The following is a 19,444-nucleotide window of genomic DNA, read 5'->3' on the forward strand; positions in this document are numbered from 1 at the left end:
TCTCTGCTGCTTTATAAGCTCAGTAACATTTGTTTTGTCTTCACAGCGCTGCCAAAGCCCCTTATCTGGCCAAATTCAAAGTTAAGAGGTGTGGCGTTAGTGAGCTTGAAAAAGAGGGTGAGTCTCACATGACAGTTCATATGCCATTACCTACAGAATTAAGTCAGAATTATTCGCCCTCCTGTGAATTTTCTTTTTCCAATATTTCCCAAATGATGTTTACCAGAGCAAGGTAATTTTCACAGTATTTCCTATTATATTTTTTCTTCTGGAGAAAGTCTCATTTGTTTTATATCAGCTAGAATAAAAGCAGTTTTTAATTTTTTAAAAACATTTCAAGGTCAATATTATTAGCCTCCTTAAGCAATATTTGTTTTCCGATGACTACAGAACAAACCATCAATACACAATGACTTGCCTAATTACCCTAACCTGCCTAATTAACCTAGTTAAGCCTTTAAATGTCACTTTCAGCAGAATACTAGCTATCTTGAAATACATATAGTCAAATATTATGTACTGTCATCATGGCAAAGATAAAAGAAATCAGTTATTAATTATGAAAACTATTATGTTTAGAAGTGTGTTAAAAAATCCTCTTTCCTTTGAACAGAAGTTGGGAGAAAAATATACTGGAGGTGCGTAATTCTGATTCAACTGTATATAGTATATGAATGACATCCAGGGAATGTGAGAATTGAGGGATTGATTTATTTAAGTTTTGTGTGTTCTCCTAAGTGGTCTCTTTGTGTGTGTGCGCAGGTCTGCGCTGTCCGTCAGACTCTCAGGATGAAGGAGATGAGAGCTCACTGATGGCTCAAAGGGTCTGCTGGCAGGCAGCCATCTTTAAAGTGGGCGATGATTGCAGACAGGTCAGTCTTATAGGAATATCCAGATTCATTCAGTTATTAAAAACTATTATGTAATGTAAATAGGAAAACCACATGAAACCCTCACAATTTTTGTTGTTTATTCTAAGAACCAATTACTGTTTTCTTTTCACAACACATTTTTCGCCAAGAAATCGAATAAAATGTCATAATTATAATGCCAAAAATGATAGTAAATATACAGTTGTAAATATAATGTTAAAAGTGTTCATCGGATGCAAGTTGACACTCACCGGCCACTTTATTAGGTACACCTGTCCTACTACTCGCTAACACAAATTTCTAATCAGCCAATCACATGGCAGCAACTCAATGCATTTAGGCATGTAGACATGGTCAAGATGATCTGCTGCAGGTCAAACTGAGCATCAGAATGGGGAAGAAAGGGGATTTAAGTGACTTTGAACGTGGCATGTTTGTTGGTGTCAGACGGGCTGGTCTGAGTATTCAGAAACTGCTGATCTACTGGGATTTTCACGCACAACCATCTCTAGGGTTTACAGAGAATGGTCCGACAAAGAGGAAATATCCAGTGAGCGGCAGTTCTGTGGGCACAAATGCCTTGTTGATGCCAGAGGAGAATGGCCAGACTGGTTCCAGCTGATAGAAAGACAACCGTAACTCAAATAAGCACTCGTTACAACCGAGGTCTGCAGAAGAGCATCTCTGAACACACAACACGTCCAACCTTGAGGCAGATGGGCTACAGCAGCAGAAGACCACACCGGGTGCCGCTCCTGTCAGCTAAGAACAGGAAACTGAGGCTACAATTCACACAGGCTCACCAAAACTGGACAATAGAAGATTGGAGAAACGTTGCCTGGTCTGATGAGGCTCCATTTCTGCTGACACATTCGGATGGTCGGGTCAGAATTTGGCCTCAACAGCATGAAAGCATGGATCCATCCTGCCTTGTATCAGCGGTTCAGGCTGGTGGTGGTGGTGTAATGGTGTGGGGGATATTTTCTTGGCACACTTTGGGTCCATTAGTACCAATTGAGCATCGTGTCAACGCCACAGCCTACCTGAGTATTGTTGCTGACCATCTCCATCCCATTATGACCACAGTGTACCCATCTTCCGTATGGTTACTTGCAGCAGCATTATGCACCATGTCATAAAGCGCGAATCATCTCAGACTGGTTTCTTGAACATGACAATGAGTTCACTGTACTCAAATGGCCTCCACAGTCACAAGAGCTCAATCCAATAGAGCACCTTTGGGATGTGGTGGAACGGCAGATTGGCATCATGGATGTGCAGCCGACAAATCTGCAGCAACTGTGTGATGCTATCATGTAAATATGGAGCAAAATCTCTGAAAAATATTTCCAGTACCTTGTTGAATCTGTGCCACGAAGAATAAAGGCAGTTCTGAAGGCAAAAGGGGTCCAACCCAGTACTAGTAAGGTGTACCTAATAAAGTGGCCAGTGAGTGTAAACAAATATCTGGATATAGTACAATAAGGAGAATCTGACCCAAAATGTATTGAATTATCATGATGAATTTGAAATGAATGTGTAAGTATTATAGATTTTGCTTATATGAAATCTGACCTTTTAAATGAATATTCATCAGTAAGTTGATTTAATAATTTAGTTTGTGTTGTACCAGGACATGCTCGCGCTTCAGATCATTGGCCTGTTCAAGAACATCTTTCAGCTGGTGGGTTTGGATCTGTTTGTGTTCCCGTACCGGGTTGTGGCCACAGCTCCAGGAGTGAGTGAATATTCGGTTTCCTCTTTATGTTTGTAACCCCACAGTTCTGCTTATCTGAATGCCCTATCTGTTTTTTTTAGTGTGGTGTGATTGAATGTATTCCGGACTGTAAATCCCGGGATCAGCTCGGCCGGCAGACTGACTTCGGCATGTACGACTATTTCAGGAACCAATATGGCGACGAGTCCACGTTGGCCTTCCAGAAGGTTACACACATTTAATGACCAGAATCATGTCTAATTACTACTGCGCACAAATACTAACTGAGTTAGCAACTGAATTACATCGTTATAAAAGTAACTAATTACCTGTGATTTACCTGTTTACATTAAAAATGTTTAAAATATATAGTCCTCGTGTGAATCTTTTATTGTTTTTCAAATAATTCCCAAACAATGTTTAACAGAGCAAGGAATTTTTCACAGTATTTCCTGTAATATTTTTTCTTCTGGAGAAAGTCTTACTTGTTTGTTTAATTTTGGCTAGAATAAGTTTAGAAATTTGTTGATGGGGATGATTGGGAGGCTATAATGGGTGTGGATGGGGATGATTGGGAGGCCATAATGGGTAAGGGCCGATGAAGGAAATTTGGCCAGGACACCGGGGTTACACCCCTACTCTTTACAAGAAGTGTCATGAGATTTTTAATGACTACAGAGTCAGGACCTCGGTCTCATCCAAGATGGTGCTCACTGACAGTATAGTGTCCCCTTCACTATTCTGGGGCATTAGGACTCAGACAGACTGTGTGAGCGCCCCCTGCTGGCCTCACTAACACCACTGCCAATAGCAATCGAGTTTTCCCATGTGGTCTCCCATCCAGACACTGACCAGACTCAGCCCTGCACAGCTTCAGTGAGGAACCCGTCTTGGACTGCAGCATGACATTACTAATTGAACAGATTCATATATTGATGTATTCCTGTTTTGGTGTTTATGGACTGAATTGTTTATGCGGGTCTTATCTCAACATTTATCTTTTTTTGCTCTTTTCTAGGCTCGGTATAACTTCATTCGCAGTATGGCCGCTTACAGTCTGCTGCTCTTCCTGTTACAAATCAAAGACCGACACAACGGCAACATCATGCTGGACAGCAAAGGCCATCTCATTCACATTGGTCAGTCTGATCAAAGCAGACAACTTTGAGTTTAAAAAGATTTATTATTATGTAGCACTTTTATGTGGTCCACCTAATAAAATGCTAGTCATGGTTTTGTTTTGTTTTTCTAATTTTATTTCATTTTATTTTATTGTAAGTGCTTTTATTTTATTTGATCTTTTTCTAATGTAATTTGTTGTGTTTTTTCATTTTATTTTTTTGTTATTTTTTTGTAATGTGTTTTGTTGTATTTTATTTTGTTGTATTTTATTTTATTTGTTTTGTTGTATTTAGTTTTATCTATTTTTTATTTTATTTGTTTTGTTGCATTTTATTCAGTTTTATTTAAATTTTTTAATTGCATTTTTAAAATTTTTTTATTTAGTTTGTTGTTGTTTTAATGTTGTTTTGTTTTCTTAATGTTTGGAAATGGCTTTAATTTTTACTTTATTGATTTTCATTATGAATTTAGTTTAAAAATGTGTATTTTTTATTATTATAAATTTTGTAATTATATTTGTAATAAGTTTTGGATTTTATTTATTTCTATTTTGTAATTTTTTTAAACTTAAACCTATTTCATTTTCTAATGCAACATTTTATTTATTTATTTTGTTTTGTTTAATTGTGTTTTGTTTTGTTTGATTTAACTTTGCTTTGTTTTATTGTATATTTTATTTTATTTCGAACAACCCATGGTCGGCTAACCATTTTTTACATTATTGTTTTTCATATTAAATTTAGTTTAAAAATGTGTATTTTTTATTTGTTTGTATAGTTTTAATTGAGTTTTAGATTTCAATTATTTATATTTTGTAATTAAATTTATTTTTTTTACTTTTTCTTTATTTTGTTTTATTGTTCTTGTTTTTTTTTATTCTTCTTTATTTTATTTTATTTTATTTTGAATGACCCATGGTTGCCTAAACATCAGTGCTATTTTAGTTTATAGTTTATATTTAGTTTAGTTTATTTGAGTTATTTTAGTATTTATTTATCCTTTGTTTTATTATTATTTTGTTTTATTAACCTTTTCATTTTAAATTTAGTTAAAAAAATTTTTTTTTATTATTACTATTTTTTTTGTATAGTTTAATTCTGTTTTGGATTTTATATATTACTATTTTGTAGTTTTAGTTTTAAATCAACCTATTAAATTAATGCAACATTTATGTTTTTATTATTTTATTTTATTATTATTATTATTACTATTATTATTATTTTTTAATTATAAATTTTTTTTATTACTATTATTATTTTATTAGTTCTAATAATAATTACTGAAAACTACTCAATTTCTATATCCTATAGTCCATCAACCAAGGAACATTTTCATCATATAACCCTCTTAATTATTCAGTTCCTCCAATTAATTAACTCTAAATTATATTAAAACTGTATTTAATTAATGTATTATGTGAAGTTGAAATGACTCTGGGCTTGCGTTTTTTTCTTAGACTTCGGCTTCATGTTTGAGAGTTCTCCGGGTGGGAATCTGGGCTGGGAGCCCGACATTAAGCTGACCGATGAGATGGTGATGATCATGGGGGGCAAGATGGAGGCTACACCCTTTAAGTGGTTCATGGAGATGTGTGTGCGCGGATACCTGGCTGTAAGGTGAGATGCGTCGCTCTTCAATATTTCACAAGGGTTTCAGAAGGATTTTGACTTTTCTTTGTCCCCTACAAACCACCCGAATGTTTTAAAGGGGGCCTATCATGCCTTTTTTAACAAGATTTAAAACAAGTCTCTGATGTCCTAGAGTGTGTATGTGTAAGTTTCAGCTCAGAATAGTACACTAGTAATGTTTTATAACTCTTTGAAATTGACCCTCTTAGGCTTTGATCCAAAATGTACCGTTTTGATGACTGTCGCTTTAAATTCAAATGAGATTGTGCTCTTTTCAAAAGAGGGAGGGGCTACAAATGCCTGTGTGTCAGCATTGTGGCAGATACAAAAACAAGACTAACATCATATGCTAATGAGGGAGAGATCATCACTAATGGGCGGAGCTTTTCCCCTCTGATGACACGTATAAAGGAAGAATGTCAATCAAAGTGTGATTATGAAAAATAAAATCAATATATTTTTATGGTTATATGGGTTATATTCACAGGCTGCTGCCACACAACTGTGTTTAAACCCTTTATAAAGGTGAAATTTGCATAATAGGTCCCCTTTAAGATGATATAGGGTTGCTTTTTTTTGCAATTAGCTGGTTTGTGAGAGGTTTTTAATAGTTTTTATATGCATGTTATGATTCTCAGGCCGTACATGGATGCTGTCGTGTCATTGGTGACGTTGATGCTGGACACGGGGTTGCCTTGCTTCAGAGGACAGACTATCAAACTCCTCAAGTACGTTACTGGAAATAATATCATAACACAGACAAGCACGGCCCAATCATAACAAAAAAGTAAACAAAAAGAGTTTATACAAAATATTACACAAGGACAGGCAACCAATAAAAGCCATCAGCGACTGTGTGTTCACACAAAACATCAGCAACATCAACAAGAGAAAAAGCACACAGCCAGTATTCAAATGTACATATTTTTTGCATTTTCTGACCTTAAAGTGACATTTAAAGGCTTAATTAAAGACTTAATTAGGTTAATTTAGTCAAGTTAGGGTAATTAGGCAAGTCATTGTATAACAGTGGTTTGTTCTGTAGACTATCAAAAAAAACAGCTTAAGATGGCTATTAATATTGTTAAAATTATTTTAAAACAATTAAAAACTGCTTTTATTCTAGCTGAAATAAAACAAATCAGACTTTCTCCTGGGAAATATTTGGAGAAAAAAGGGCTAATAATTGTGATTTCAGCTGTATTTAAATATCACTGAAAAACATCTCAATGGTGTTGTTATTTTGCTGCTGTGAAATAATAATACAAGACGTCTTTATCTTACATTTTCAAGCACAAAAACAGTCAGTGTCTGGAATCAGCGTCCCAAAAATTAGCATTAAATGAGTTTTAATATTCTATCGGTAAATAGACACTTTCACACAGTGATACTGGTTAATATGCTGAACATTTCCAGAAGGACTTTACCGGTAAATTCATAAACAAGTGTTCACACAGGCACGGACGTTTTGTAATTTTTCCGGAATAGACCATTCACACATCCATTCCAAAATACCGGTAAATTCTGACATCATCAACCAGAAATGAGCTCTAAACGGCTGCGCTTGCATTTGTAAACATAGAAGGGGTTGACCTTTTCTTGATGTTTGTGTGAAAGGGGCTAATATGATGGTTTCTGACGGGTCGTGCCCATTGCTGATTTCTGTATGTTGTTCATTGTGTTCGGCAGGCAACGGTTCAACCCAAACATGAGCGAGAAGGAAGCTGCAGCCTTCATGATTAAAGTCATCGAGCGCTGCTTCCTTAGTAGCAGGTAACAAACAACAATTCTCTCACGTGATGCTCCAAGAATAAATATACATGAAAGTGTTGCGTGTTTGTTTACACAACTTTGTTTTTGGTACTAAAAAACACATAACTCCATATACATATATATACATATGTATATATGTATATGTATTCCATATACATATATACACACTCACCGCCACTCTATTAGGTACACTTTACTAGTACTGGGTTGCACCCCCTTTTGCCTTCAGAACTGCCTTTATCCTTCATGGCACAGATTCAACAAGCTACTGGAAATATTCCTCAGAGATTTTGCTCCATATTGACATGATAGCATCACACAGTTGCTGCAGATTTGTCGGCTGCACATCCATGATGCGAATCCCCCTGTTCCAACACATCCTAAAGGTGCTCTATTGGATTGAGCTCTGGTGACTGTGGAGGCCATTTGAGTACAGTGAACTCATTGTCATGTTCAAGAAACCAGTCTGAGATGATTCTCGCTTTATGACATGGTGCGTTATCCTGCTGGAAGTAGCCATCAGAAGATGGAGACACTGTGCTCATAAAGGGATGGACATGGTCAGCAACAATACTCAGGTAGGCTGTGGCGTTGACACGATGCTCAATTGGTACTAATGGGCCCAAAGTGTGCCAAGAAAATCTCCCCCACATCATTACACCACCACCACCAGCCTGAACCGCTGATACAAGGCAGGATGGATCCATGCTTTCATGTTGTCGACGCCAAATTCTGACCCGACCATCTGAATTTGGCACCAGAAATGGAGACTCATCAGACCAGGCAACGTTTCTCCAATCTTCTATTGTCCAGTTTTGGTGAGCCTGTGTGAATTGTAGCCTCAGTTTCCTGTTCTTAGCTGACAGGAGCGGCACCCGGTGTGGTCTTCTGCTGCTGTAGCCCATCCGCCTCAAGGTTGGACGTGTTGTGTGTTCAGAGATGCTCTTCTGCAGACCTCGGTTGTAACGAGTGCTTATTTGAGTTACTGTTGCCTTTCTATCAACTGGAACCAGTCTGGCCATTCTCCTCTGACCTCTGGCATCAACAAGGCATTTGCACCCACAGAACTGCCGCTCACTGGATATTTCCTCTTTGTCGGACCATTCTCTGTAAACCCTAGAGATGGTTGTGCGTGAAAATCCCAGTAGATCAGCAGTTTCTGAAATACTCAGAGCAGCCTGTCTGGCACCAACAACCATGCCACGTTCAAAGTCACTTAAATCCCCTTTCTTCCCCATTCTGATGCTCGCTTTGAACTGCAGCAGATCGTCTTGACCATGTCTACATGTCATACAATTTTCCTTCAGCTTAGTCCCTTATTTATCAGGGAATATTACAAATATTTATATTACAATGTTTATAAGCAGCCAATTGTAAATAACGTATAAAAGTTATTTAATGTAATTATTTATTTATTGATCATTGTTGATTACTCTATTAGCTGTACTTTCTTTAATTTGTATTGAATTTTTTCTTTTATGCATAACAGTCTGATTCTTATTATAACGTGTAACCATGAGCCTTTTGTGTTTCTCTTTTACAGGAGCAAAACCTACGACATGCTGCAATATTACCAGAACCAAATCCCATACTGAGACTCAAACCATCTCTTCAATCCTTTACGATGAGCACTTTATAGATCTGAATATTTCCCCTGCTCTGATTGGCCCTGATGGCAGCGTCCAGGCGTGTCACTTCCTGTCAGCGAGGGCATCTGTAGTGACCGGCTGCATGTTTGTCCTCTTCTCTCCCTTTAAGGCGTCTGCCGTCACGGTTTCTGCGTGAGTTTTGACATTCCCTGCGTATAAAAACATCCTTTACCTCTACTTGAATCTTGACTGGGGTTAGTTGCGTCACCCAGGAAGCCATTTCTCAGACTATGGCACAGATTGCACTGTAGATTGAGTGCTGTCAGTAAATGACCTCTGTGTTATGCAATACATCAGTGTTTGTAGATATTATTGTGTCTGTGTTCACTGTTCACTCAACGGGTGAATCTCACGAAAGCTGTCAAGAAAACCACTGAGATTTTAGTTTTGTTTTATAGCAATACTTCTTTAGCGTTATGCAAAGCACGTTTTTAAATGCAATTTCTCAATAAAATAAAGCAAAATCACATGGTGGTGTTTGCTGTACTGCTACAGCATTTATTACTACAACATAACGAAACATTCGCATCCAGAATGCTGATTGAGATTGATGAGATTTGGAAAAAATAAATAGAAAAAACAGACCTCCATTTGAATGCATTGCACTAATGAAAATTGTGGGGAGAGAGTTAGCGTAGGAAGAGTAATGAAAATCCTGTAAATAACAATGATTATTAATGCTCATAGAGAATAAGACGAAGGACAATGAATGAATGATTTAAAACAGGTTTTATTTGCTAAAATATACAACCATATCATTTTTCTTTCAAGTAAAATGCAGGTAATAAAAATAAAAGAGAAATAAATATTAAAAAAAGATTTGTTATTATTTTATTAGATTAAATAGATTAAAAATAGAAGAAAATAAAAATAGAAGGATTTATATATGTATATGTAAAATATATTATAGTTACACTATATTTATTGTAAAAAAATTGAATAATCTTTGGTGTCTGCATTTTACCTTAAACAAAAATTATATATATATATATATATATATATATATATATATATATATATATATATATATATATATATATATATATATATATATATATATATATATATATATATATATATATATATACACACACACACACACACAGTTAGGTCCATAAATATTTAGACATAGACACAATTCTAACAGTTCTGGCTGAATACACCAACACAATCGATTTGAAATGAAACTAGAAAAAAGACTGTCAGCTTTAATTTGAGGCTGTTTACATCCAAATCAGGTGAACGCTGTAGGAATTACATCAGTGTGCATGTGTGCCTCCCACTTGTTAAGAGTCCAAATGTAATTGGAGAGAATAATAATCAAACTTTCACTTTTTAATACTTGGTTGCAAATTATTTGCAGTCAATTACAGCCTGAAGTCTGGAACGCAAAGACATCACCAAACACTGGGTTTCATCCCTGGTGGTGCTCTACCAGGCCTCTACAGCAACTGTCTTCAGTTCCTGCTTGTTCTTGGGGCATTTTCCCTTCAGTTTTGTCTTCAGCAAGTGAAATGTATGCTCAATCGGATTCAGGTCAGGTGATTGACTTGGCCATTACATAACAATCCTCTTCTTTCCCTTCAAAAGCTTTTTGGTTGCTTTTGCAGTATGCTTTGGGTCATTCTCAATCTGCACTGTGAAGCACCGTCCAATTACTACTGAAGCATTTGGCTTAATATGAGCAGAAAATCTTGCCTGAAACACCTCAGAATTCATCCTGCTGCTTTTGTCCGCAGTCACATCATCAATAAATACAAGAGAACCAGTTCCATTGACAACCATGACACTACTACCACCATGCTTCACTGCTTAGGATCACGAGCAGTTCCTTTCCTTCTCCATACTCTTCTCTTCCAGATACTCTGGTACAAGTTGATCTTGATCTCATTTGTCCATATGAGGTTGTTTCAGCACTGTGAAGGCTTTTTTTTTTTTAGAGGTTCCTGTTTTTGAGGCTCACCATGGTTTACATCTTGTGGCGAACCCTCTGTATTCACTCATGTGTAGTCTTCTCTTGATTGTTGACTGTTTTGTTTTTCATCCTAATGATGGCTTGCTTCACTGATAGTGACAGCTCTTTGGAGCTCATCTTGAGTTGACAGTAACTGATTCCAAATGCAAATAGCACACTTGAAATGAACTCTGGACCTTTTATATGCCCATTGTAATTGGGATAATGAGGGAATAACACACATCTGGCCATGGAACAGCTGAGAAGCCAATTGTCCAGTTACTTTTGGACCCTTAACAAGTGGGAGGCACATATGCAAACTGTCAGGTGACAGAGCTCCTTATCTATAAGGGTGCGCCCTGCTACCCTGCGAAGGACACTCATTTTGGCCGCTTGTATCCAAGATCTTATCCTTTTGGTCATGACCTAAAGTTCATGACCTTAGGTCAGAGTAGGAATGTAGATTGACCGGTAAATCGAGATCTTTACCTTTCAGCTCAGCTCCTTTATCACTACAGACCGGTACATCGACGGCATTACTACTGCCGCTGCACCGATCCACCTGTCAATCTCACGATCCATCCTTCCCTCACTCGTAAACAAAACCCCAAGATACTTGAACTCCTCACCTGAGGTAAAGACTCTCCTACAACCTGGCTTCATTTTCTTATACTAAATTATAGCTATAATATTTCAGCTCAAATAATACAAAAGTAATCCAAATGATCGTATTGGTCATGGAAATAAGATTTATATTTTTAAGGGTAAATTATGTTGGTTCAGGGGTGTAAAACTCAAATAATACAAAATGAAGGCTGCTTTCAGAATCATCTCATGCTTTATTTTCTCCATGTCAGATAGAATTAAACTATGGAGTTGAATTTAATATAATATAAAAATGGAATATTATTTTGACATCAGCAGGGTGAAATGTGACCTAGCTGTGTTTTCGTGAGATTTACTCGTATGTTGTGTGTGTGTCTTTACTCCTAAACAGGGATCTTCAACTCTATAAGAAAATGTAGTTTACTGAATAATTAACAGAATATCTGGTGGATGTTTTGCACGTATTTTTATTATAAAAACAATACTGAAGATGTAATTTCATAGTGGTGGAAATAGGGAACTGCGAGTATTACGTTTATCACATTGCTTTCATGTCGTCGGTGGGTTTTACGACGAGAGATTTGCTGTATAGTTGCTATTCCTCATATGCTGCCCTAGCTGATTTTATTTTTTACTCGGTGAACAGATTTCAAATATATATTAGAGACAAAAGCTTTAGTCTTATGAATCACTTTCATTTACTCGAAGAGATTATTTTAGCTGTATACCAATAGACTATATAGACTCTATACTCATCTGTGTGTGTATATGTGCGTCTGATATTTGTGATATTAAGAAAAATGTCAGAAAACACTTTATTTCTGCGTATGTTGACGTTTCATTCATTTCATTGGTGTTTGCGTCGCCGTTAGCATCATTGACAATCAAGTCGCGTGTTGAATTGTGTTCTGTGTGAATCCATTCATGAAGTCTGTTCACGGTTGTCTGTGAAAAATCGAAATCTGGGAACGTTTCGTAACCTCATTATATTAAAATAAAGTCGAACTTGTATGCCGTTTGTCCGCAATTGCACTTTTAAAATGTCATCGCTGTCAGTGTAACAATCAAACGTGTCTGTGAACAGAAATGGACCTGAAATGATCTATTAAAATGTAAACTCTGCAGTTGTGTTTGGTGATTTACTAAACTCACATTATATTATTTCTCGTATAGGCACACTCAAAAAAGAACGTTTGCTGTTTGTTCAAACCACTTATTCAAAATAAGCTGAAACAAATTTGTGAGTTTTTTCGTGGACAACTTAATTGTTTTATGTTCAATCCACTTAAATTTGTAAAAACGAATAAGCTAACTTAATTATCTTTTCCTCGAGACTTACTGTAGTATTTTTATTGCAATGACAACAGGCAATTCCCATGTAAATACAACAGACAAATACAATACTGAGATTACTTTTTGCAACAAGGGAGATTTAACGATTTTAAATTACAGAAGTTGTATCGCAAATAGAGAGGGAGAAAAAATAATCTAAAATAAAAATCTGAAAAAATCATAAACATTTATGCAAAATATTAAATAATAATAATTCCCTACATTTATATAGCACTTTTCTGGATAATCTAAGCGCTTTACACATTGTTTTTTTTTTTTGGAGAAGGGAAGGGGGGTCTCCTCATCCACCACCAGTGTGCAGCATCCACCTGGATGGCACGACGGTAGCCAAATTGCGCCAGACCGCACACCAGCTGATTTGTGGAGAGGAGACTGAGTGATGAGGCCAATTATGACATGGGGATGGTTAGGAAGCCAGTAGGCAAATTTGGCCACCATGCCAGGGTTAAACCCTACTCTTTTCCAAAGGACATCCTGGGATTTTTAACGGCCACATAGAGTCGGGACTAACGTTCGGTCGGGTTTAACGTCTCATTCGGAAAACGGCGTTCGCTGAGCAGTATAGAGTCCCCATCAATATACTGGGTGTTATGACCCACACAGCGCAGCGCCCCCTGCTGGCATCACTAACACCACTTCCAGCAGCAACCTAGCTTTCCCATGTAATCTAGGTAGTGACCGGGCGCAGCCCTGCTTAGCTTCAGTGGGTGACCATGTGAGAGTTGTGGACAGCTAGCTGCAAGATAAATAAATAAAGCACACGTTTAGACATTTGAACTGCTTTCTTGTTATCTTAAATTGCATTTAAGTACATAAAAAAACTAATTTGGTTTGCATTTAGTATATTTTTGCTTTCGCTTAATAAGAAACGTTCTAATAAATAATATGAGGTTTATACAGATTTAGTTTTCTTTAGTGTAAAACCCCAAAACAGCTGTAGCTTAAAGAGATGTCACCGCAAATCTGTTGGACATTTAGAGTATTCACATCAGACCAGAAAGTTTTAACAAAGGGACACTCTTAAAATCAATCATTTAAAATCTTTCAATCATTTTAAAAACATATTTATTTGATTTTATTTGTTTAAAAAAATTCTGGGTAAAGTGAACTCAATTCCTTCATGTTGTCCCAACACAAATCGATGTGTTTGTGTGGAAGCCAACATTTTAAACCTGGTCTGTGTGTGTGTGTGTGTGTGTGTGTGTGTGTGTGTGTGTGTGTGTGTGTGTGTGTGTGTGTGTGTGTGTGTGTGTGTGTGTGTGTGTGTGTGTGTGTGTGTGTGTTACCTAGAGGATGGTTTAGCTGCTGTGACTCCTGACGTTATTAATATTTAATGGCTTGATGTAGCAGTCGCAGAACTGCTGATCTACTCCTTAAGGGTGGGCGTCACATTTATGGAGGATCCACAATGAACACAAACTCCCTAGGAAAACTCGTCTATAATCCAATGGGATGAACACACTAAAATGAGCAATGTGTTACCAGTCTGTGTTACAGTTTTACAAATAATGTGTGTAGAGCAGATTAGCAGTATGATGAAAGATGCAAATGTTGTTTAAAGCTGAAGAAATACCTTGGCATAGTCGACTAATAAGAGATCAGTATATGGAAAGGGCCATATCATGAGTAATCTTGTGTAAATTACACGAGTATAAAACCTCCATGGACAAAAATAAGGAAATCAGAACACAAAGCAGACTGTTGCGTGACACACAGGTACAGGCAAACATGGTATTTTACTTACCAAAGCCATAAATAAATTTTAAATAAAAGCCTTAAATTATTGAACTGATGCAGTATTAGGCACCATTAATTCTTACTCTCAATACGGCCAAATTATTTCAGTTTCGAATTAAAGATTAGTTTCCCCAAAAATGAAAATTGACTCGCTAATTACTGTCCTTCACAAGGTTCCAAACCTTAATGAGCATCTTTTTTCTGTTGAACACAAAAGAAGATATTTTGAGGAATGCTGGAAACCTGGAAAAACAAATACTATAGATGTCAATGGTTACCGGTTTCCAGCATTCTTCAAAATACCTTCTTTTGTGTTTACTATAAAAAAGAAACTCATAAATGTTTGTAACAAGCAAAGGGAGGGTAAATGATGACAGATTTTTTTATATTTGGGTGAACTATTCCTTTAAGTGTCAAAACCACAAGTTTTAATTCTGCTGATGCACCTCTGCTCTTTCCGTTAATAATATTTGTTTTTTATATTAATAATTGAATGTGTTGGAACCATTATAATGTGCTTGACAGCAGCAGATAAGCTGCTGTTTGTTTCTATTGCAGTTGTTTGCCGGTCCTTATTGCTCAAACACTCATCAGCATCCATTTACCAGGGTAAAATCAATGGCTCCTAAGGCTTACTGCTTTAATGCACCTCTTCTGGCAGTTGTCACAGTTTCCCGCTCGCGGTGATGCTGGATTATTAGACAGTAATGTGATCAAAACATCACTGAAAAACCCTTGGCGTCAAAGCTCTGGCTAAGAAACTGCACTCAGAAATTTTCATTTGCTATATTTGTTTAAGCTACTTATTTAAATTGAGCTGAAACAACACAATTCTAGAGTTTTTTTGGGGGAAGGGGGCCAACTGCTAAGTTCAATCTACTTATATTTTTAAAAACTAATAAGTGAACTTCATGTTGTCCCAACTTATATTGGTTGTATGAAACAGCATTTTTTTACAGAGTACATTCTGTGATGAGCGTTCAATCAAAGTAAAGCCTTCTACTTGTCCTAATCATTTCTGACTGCTGGGATATTTGAATATGCATGCCTCAGGCGGTGTTTAATAAGTCACAATCTTTCCTAATGAGACAACCATTATCATTTCCCGAACCATGCAAGCCAGTGATGACAGCGGCGAGGGAAAAACTTCACTAATTGGTGAAAGTGAAGAAACCAGGCTCAGTTGGGCACGACCATTTCTCCTCTGGCCAAACTTTTTGTGCAGAGCTGCAGTCTAGGCGCTGGAGAAGCTGGAGCATCACAGGAATCAGTCTCATGCTCTCCACTCCTCCATGACCACCACAGCAGCTGCTCAGGATACGGCCTGGTCCAGGATTATGGGAACCATGGGATCATCTCCTCACGAGTCTGCAAATGGTCTCCTCAATGGTACTGCATAGTCTCTGGGGACCTCGGGATGACTATCCCCAAGTAGAAATAGAGAATAATTAGCATAGCTGCTGTTCATAGTGTATATAAACTAGATGCAAACATCTGTTCAAACCAGTTAAACTTGCTTCAGGATGCAAAATGCTGGATATACGGATTATACATTGATTCAACTCAACCCCGAAGAGGCAGAAGGTAAGCTTAATTGTATCTTTTGTCGATTTTTTGTGTTGATTGTGAAGTTTAGTATGTTTCAGCAAACACATGTAGGCAGCTGAATTGTGTCGTATCGATCAGCTTAAATGTTCTGGAGTGAAGGAAATACACTATTGATTGTCATCTGCAGAGTTGATATTACATGATGTGATATTACATCATGGCTGTTTTCTTTGACATCCATTCATTTTCTTTTCAGCTTAATGCTGTTATTAATCAGGCCACAGCAGAATGAACCGCCAACTTATCCAGCATATGTTCTCTGCAGCGCATGCCCTTTCAGCTGCAACCCATCAATGGGAAACACCCACACACTCTCATTCAAACACATACACTACGACTGATTTAACTTACCCAATTCACCTATAGCGCATGTGTTTGGACTGTGGGGGAAACCGGAGCACCCAGAGGAAACCCACGCCAACACGGGCAGAACATGCAAACTTCACACAGAAACCCCAACTGGCTCAGCCGAGGCTCGAACCAGCGCCTTTCTTGCTGTGTTAATGCCATGTCAAGAAAGGTTTTTAATAATTTTCCCACATCTTTCCAGCGCCTTAGACTGATTTTTGCAGTTTCTTCTGATGAATCCCTTGCCCAAAGAGCACCAAGACATTATTTAAGAGACCCCTGAGCACTTTTTGTTTGGTTTTGGTCTTAAATTTGACTTGATGAAACATGCAGGAACCCTTTTATAAAAAACAAAACATTTCAGGTCAATATTATTAGCCCTCTTCATAATTGTTTTCGATTGTCTACAGAATAAACCATCGTTATACAATGACTTGCCCTAATTTACCTAATCAAGCCTTTGAATCAGACTTTAAGCTGAATACTAGTATCTCCGACCATTCATACTAGTTTCTCTAAGTTCACACAGAGAGAGAGATCTGAGGGCTGAAGGATCCTCACTGTCTCCTGGAATTCCACTTCCACATCCATACATTAGTCGGAATACTGGATCTCCATGGCAACGGTTCCCTCAGCGCTGGGTGGGGGAGGAGGAAAAAGAAGAGAAGGAGGAGGACTGGCCTGCAATAAAAGGTGTTGCCACTGATTTCTCCCGTCTCCTCAAACATGCCCATTTATTCTCGACAGGGCAATTTTCAGAAAGCGCAATTGAGCCCCTCCCTCCCTCCCTCCTGCCCGTGATCCGCCTGCAGGCTCTGTTGCATAAAGAGTATTCCACTGCATGTGTTTCATTGCAGCTTTGGCGCAGAGGATTCATGAACACCGCATTACCTGAACACTGCAGGACTCATCTGAGTGTTTACTCCTATTATTTAAGCATTTTTGAAAAGTTTTCAGAGTAATGGTTTAATATTCAAGTCTGAATTATTGTTACATTTTAATTCTAATTCAAATCTATTATAATTATACACGTTTAAACATTTTAAAATACATTTAATTATATGTAATTGACTATAATTGAAATAAATATATGAATTTTAATAACATAAAAGTATTAAATTATAATTAAGTTTAAGTAATTAATTAAAATTAAGTAATACGGAGTAATGAAGCTGAAAGTTCACCATTAAAATCACTGGAATAAATGATTCAATTATATATATATATATTATTTGTGTAGGTATCGTCAAACATTTCAAGTATTTGTAACTTAAACATTTTAAGTTGTTATTAGAATGAATTAAGTCCAAACAACTATACAGCTATTTAAATGGTTTGATATTGCTTCTAGTTAAGTGAACAAAAAAAAAAAAAACAGAATGAATTAGTTCATGAATCATTTGATTTGTTTTCTGCTTTATAGAATCAGTTGATGAGTTACCATAACACTTCTTCATTAAGTCAAAGTAACTTTAAGTTTAACTAACTCATTTCATATAGTGATTTTCATTGTTAGGTTTTACAGTGTGTGCACGTTACAAATTAAGCCCAAACAACTTTATAGCAGCTCTCCAATGGTTTGATTTTGTCAATTAAGATACAAACAAAAATATAGGGTATATAAGTGTGTGTGTGTGTGTGTGTGTGTGTGTGTGTGTGTGTGTGTGTGTGTATGTGTGTGTGTGTGTGTGTGTGTGTGTTTAAAAAAAAAAAAAACAATCGTATACAGCCCAGGTGTGAAACTCAGTTCCTGAAGGGCCGCAGCTCTGCACAGTTTAGTTCTAACCCTAATTAAACACACCTGATCAGACTAATAAGACTTGTTTCAAACCTACAGGTAAAGCTGCGCTCACACTGAGCTTTTCCTCCCATAGACTTCCATTCATACGCACGCGAATGCGTCAGACAGGAAACACAAGGTCATGCGTCAAGTTTCGCATGTCGCTGCGGTGCAAAGTTCAAGCTTGGTGAACTCTGACCTGCGAAATCACATCACTTGACTGTGTGAGACCAATCGAGGATCAAAACAGGACCTCTCTGGACATAAATTTAAAGCATGGAGCAATCGCTCGCTTTATTAAATGTCTAATTATCTTGTTTAATCCCGCCCCTTTTTGCAGCGCCGTACGACAGGATTTTGCACACACAAAGCCCGGTGTGACCGTAGCTTAAGTGTGTTGAAGCAGGGGCTGGAACTAAACTGTGCAGGGCTGCGGCCCTCCAGGAACTGAGATTGACACCCCTGATATGCAGTACTCCATTTCGCTTACTGCAGTGTTTTTCTTAGTTGTTGTTACTTAATAAGCTTATACGCTGTAAAAAGCACTCACTTAAAGTGAGTAAAGCCAATGTCAAGTATTTCTGTTGCAACAGCACTATTAAGTTGTCTTCATCTTTAGAATTATGCATAGTTTTGCCATTTTAAGGCAGCGTTTACTCTGTTTTTTCAAGGTCAACTAATTGCTTTTTACAGTGTAGTAGGAACAACAACATTAGGTAGCTGTAGTAATGGTTAAAGAGTTAAACTTGTGTTTTGAAGATTGCAGGTTCGAGTCCTGGCACTGGCAGGGACTCAAACCATTCTCTAACAATTTAAAGGAATTTTCCTTCAGCTTAGTCCCTTATTTATCAGGGGTTGTCACAGCGGAAGGAACCACCAGCTATTTCAGTTTATGTTTTAAACCCATGCCAACACATGGGAGAACATGCAAACTCCACATAGAAATGCCAACTCACCCTGCCGGGACTCGAACCAGCGACCTTCTTGCTGTGAGGCGACAGTGCTAACCACTGAGCCACCGTGCCGCCCATAATGAATAACCAGCGCTCTCAGTATAATGTCACGACTTTCCTCTTTTCCTATAGGTTTTATTTCCTGTATGCTTTTGTATTTAGCATTAGCAACAAGCTAACTTTCTCCTGCGAGAATTTCTGGGCAGAATACGCTGTCAAATTTCTGGGTTCCACATAATCGATGTGTTGAAACAACATACAGAAATTAAGTAAACCCATTAATTTTGTGAACTTAACATAAAACTATTAAGTTAAAGCTCTAGAATTGTGCTCTAGATTCAGCT

The 19,444-nt window shown here is 37.3% G+C and overlaps 1 protein-coding gene across 4 annotated transcripts in view; it reads left to right on the plus strand.

Annotated features, from left to right (window-relative positions):
• pi4kaa (phosphatidylinositol 4-kinase, catalytic, alpha a) overlaps positions 1 to 9,616 on the plus strand; it is a 56,157-nt gene extending 46,541 nt beyond the window's left edge. For all 4 annotated transcript variants that reach the window (XM_056466447.1, XM_056466449.1, XM_056466448.1 and 1 more), the window contains exons 47-55: positions 47 to 117; positions 763 to 872; positions 2,506 to 2,610; positions 2,691 to 2,816; positions 3,608 to 3,728; positions 5,168 to 5,327; positions 5,978 to 6,067; positions 7,029 to 7,112; positions 8,656 to 9,616. In XM_056466447.1, the coding sequence (XP_056322422.1) occupies positions 47 to 117; positions 763 to 872; positions 2,506 to 2,610; positions 2,691 to 2,816; positions 3,608 to 3,728; positions 5,168 to 5,327; positions 5,978 to 6,067; positions 7,029 to 7,112; positions 8,656 to 8,707 (919 nt within the window). In that variant the 3' untranslated portion in view covers positions 8,708 to 9,616. The remainder of the gene's footprint in view (positions 1 to 46; positions 118 to 762; positions 873 to 2,505; positions 2,611 to 2,690; positions 2,817 to 3,607; positions 3,729 to 5,167; positions 5,328 to 5,977; positions 6,068 to 7,028; positions 7,113 to 8,655) is intronic.
• The last annotated feature ends 9,828 nt before the right edge of the window (positions 9,617 to 19,444 follow it).

Source organism: Danio aesculapii, chromosome 10 (assembly GCF_903798145.1).
Source record: "Danio aesculapii chromosome 10, fDanAes4.1, whole genome shotgun sequence".
NCBI lineage: Eukaryota > Metazoa > Chordata > Actinopteri > Cypriniformes > Danionidae > Danio > Danio aesculapii.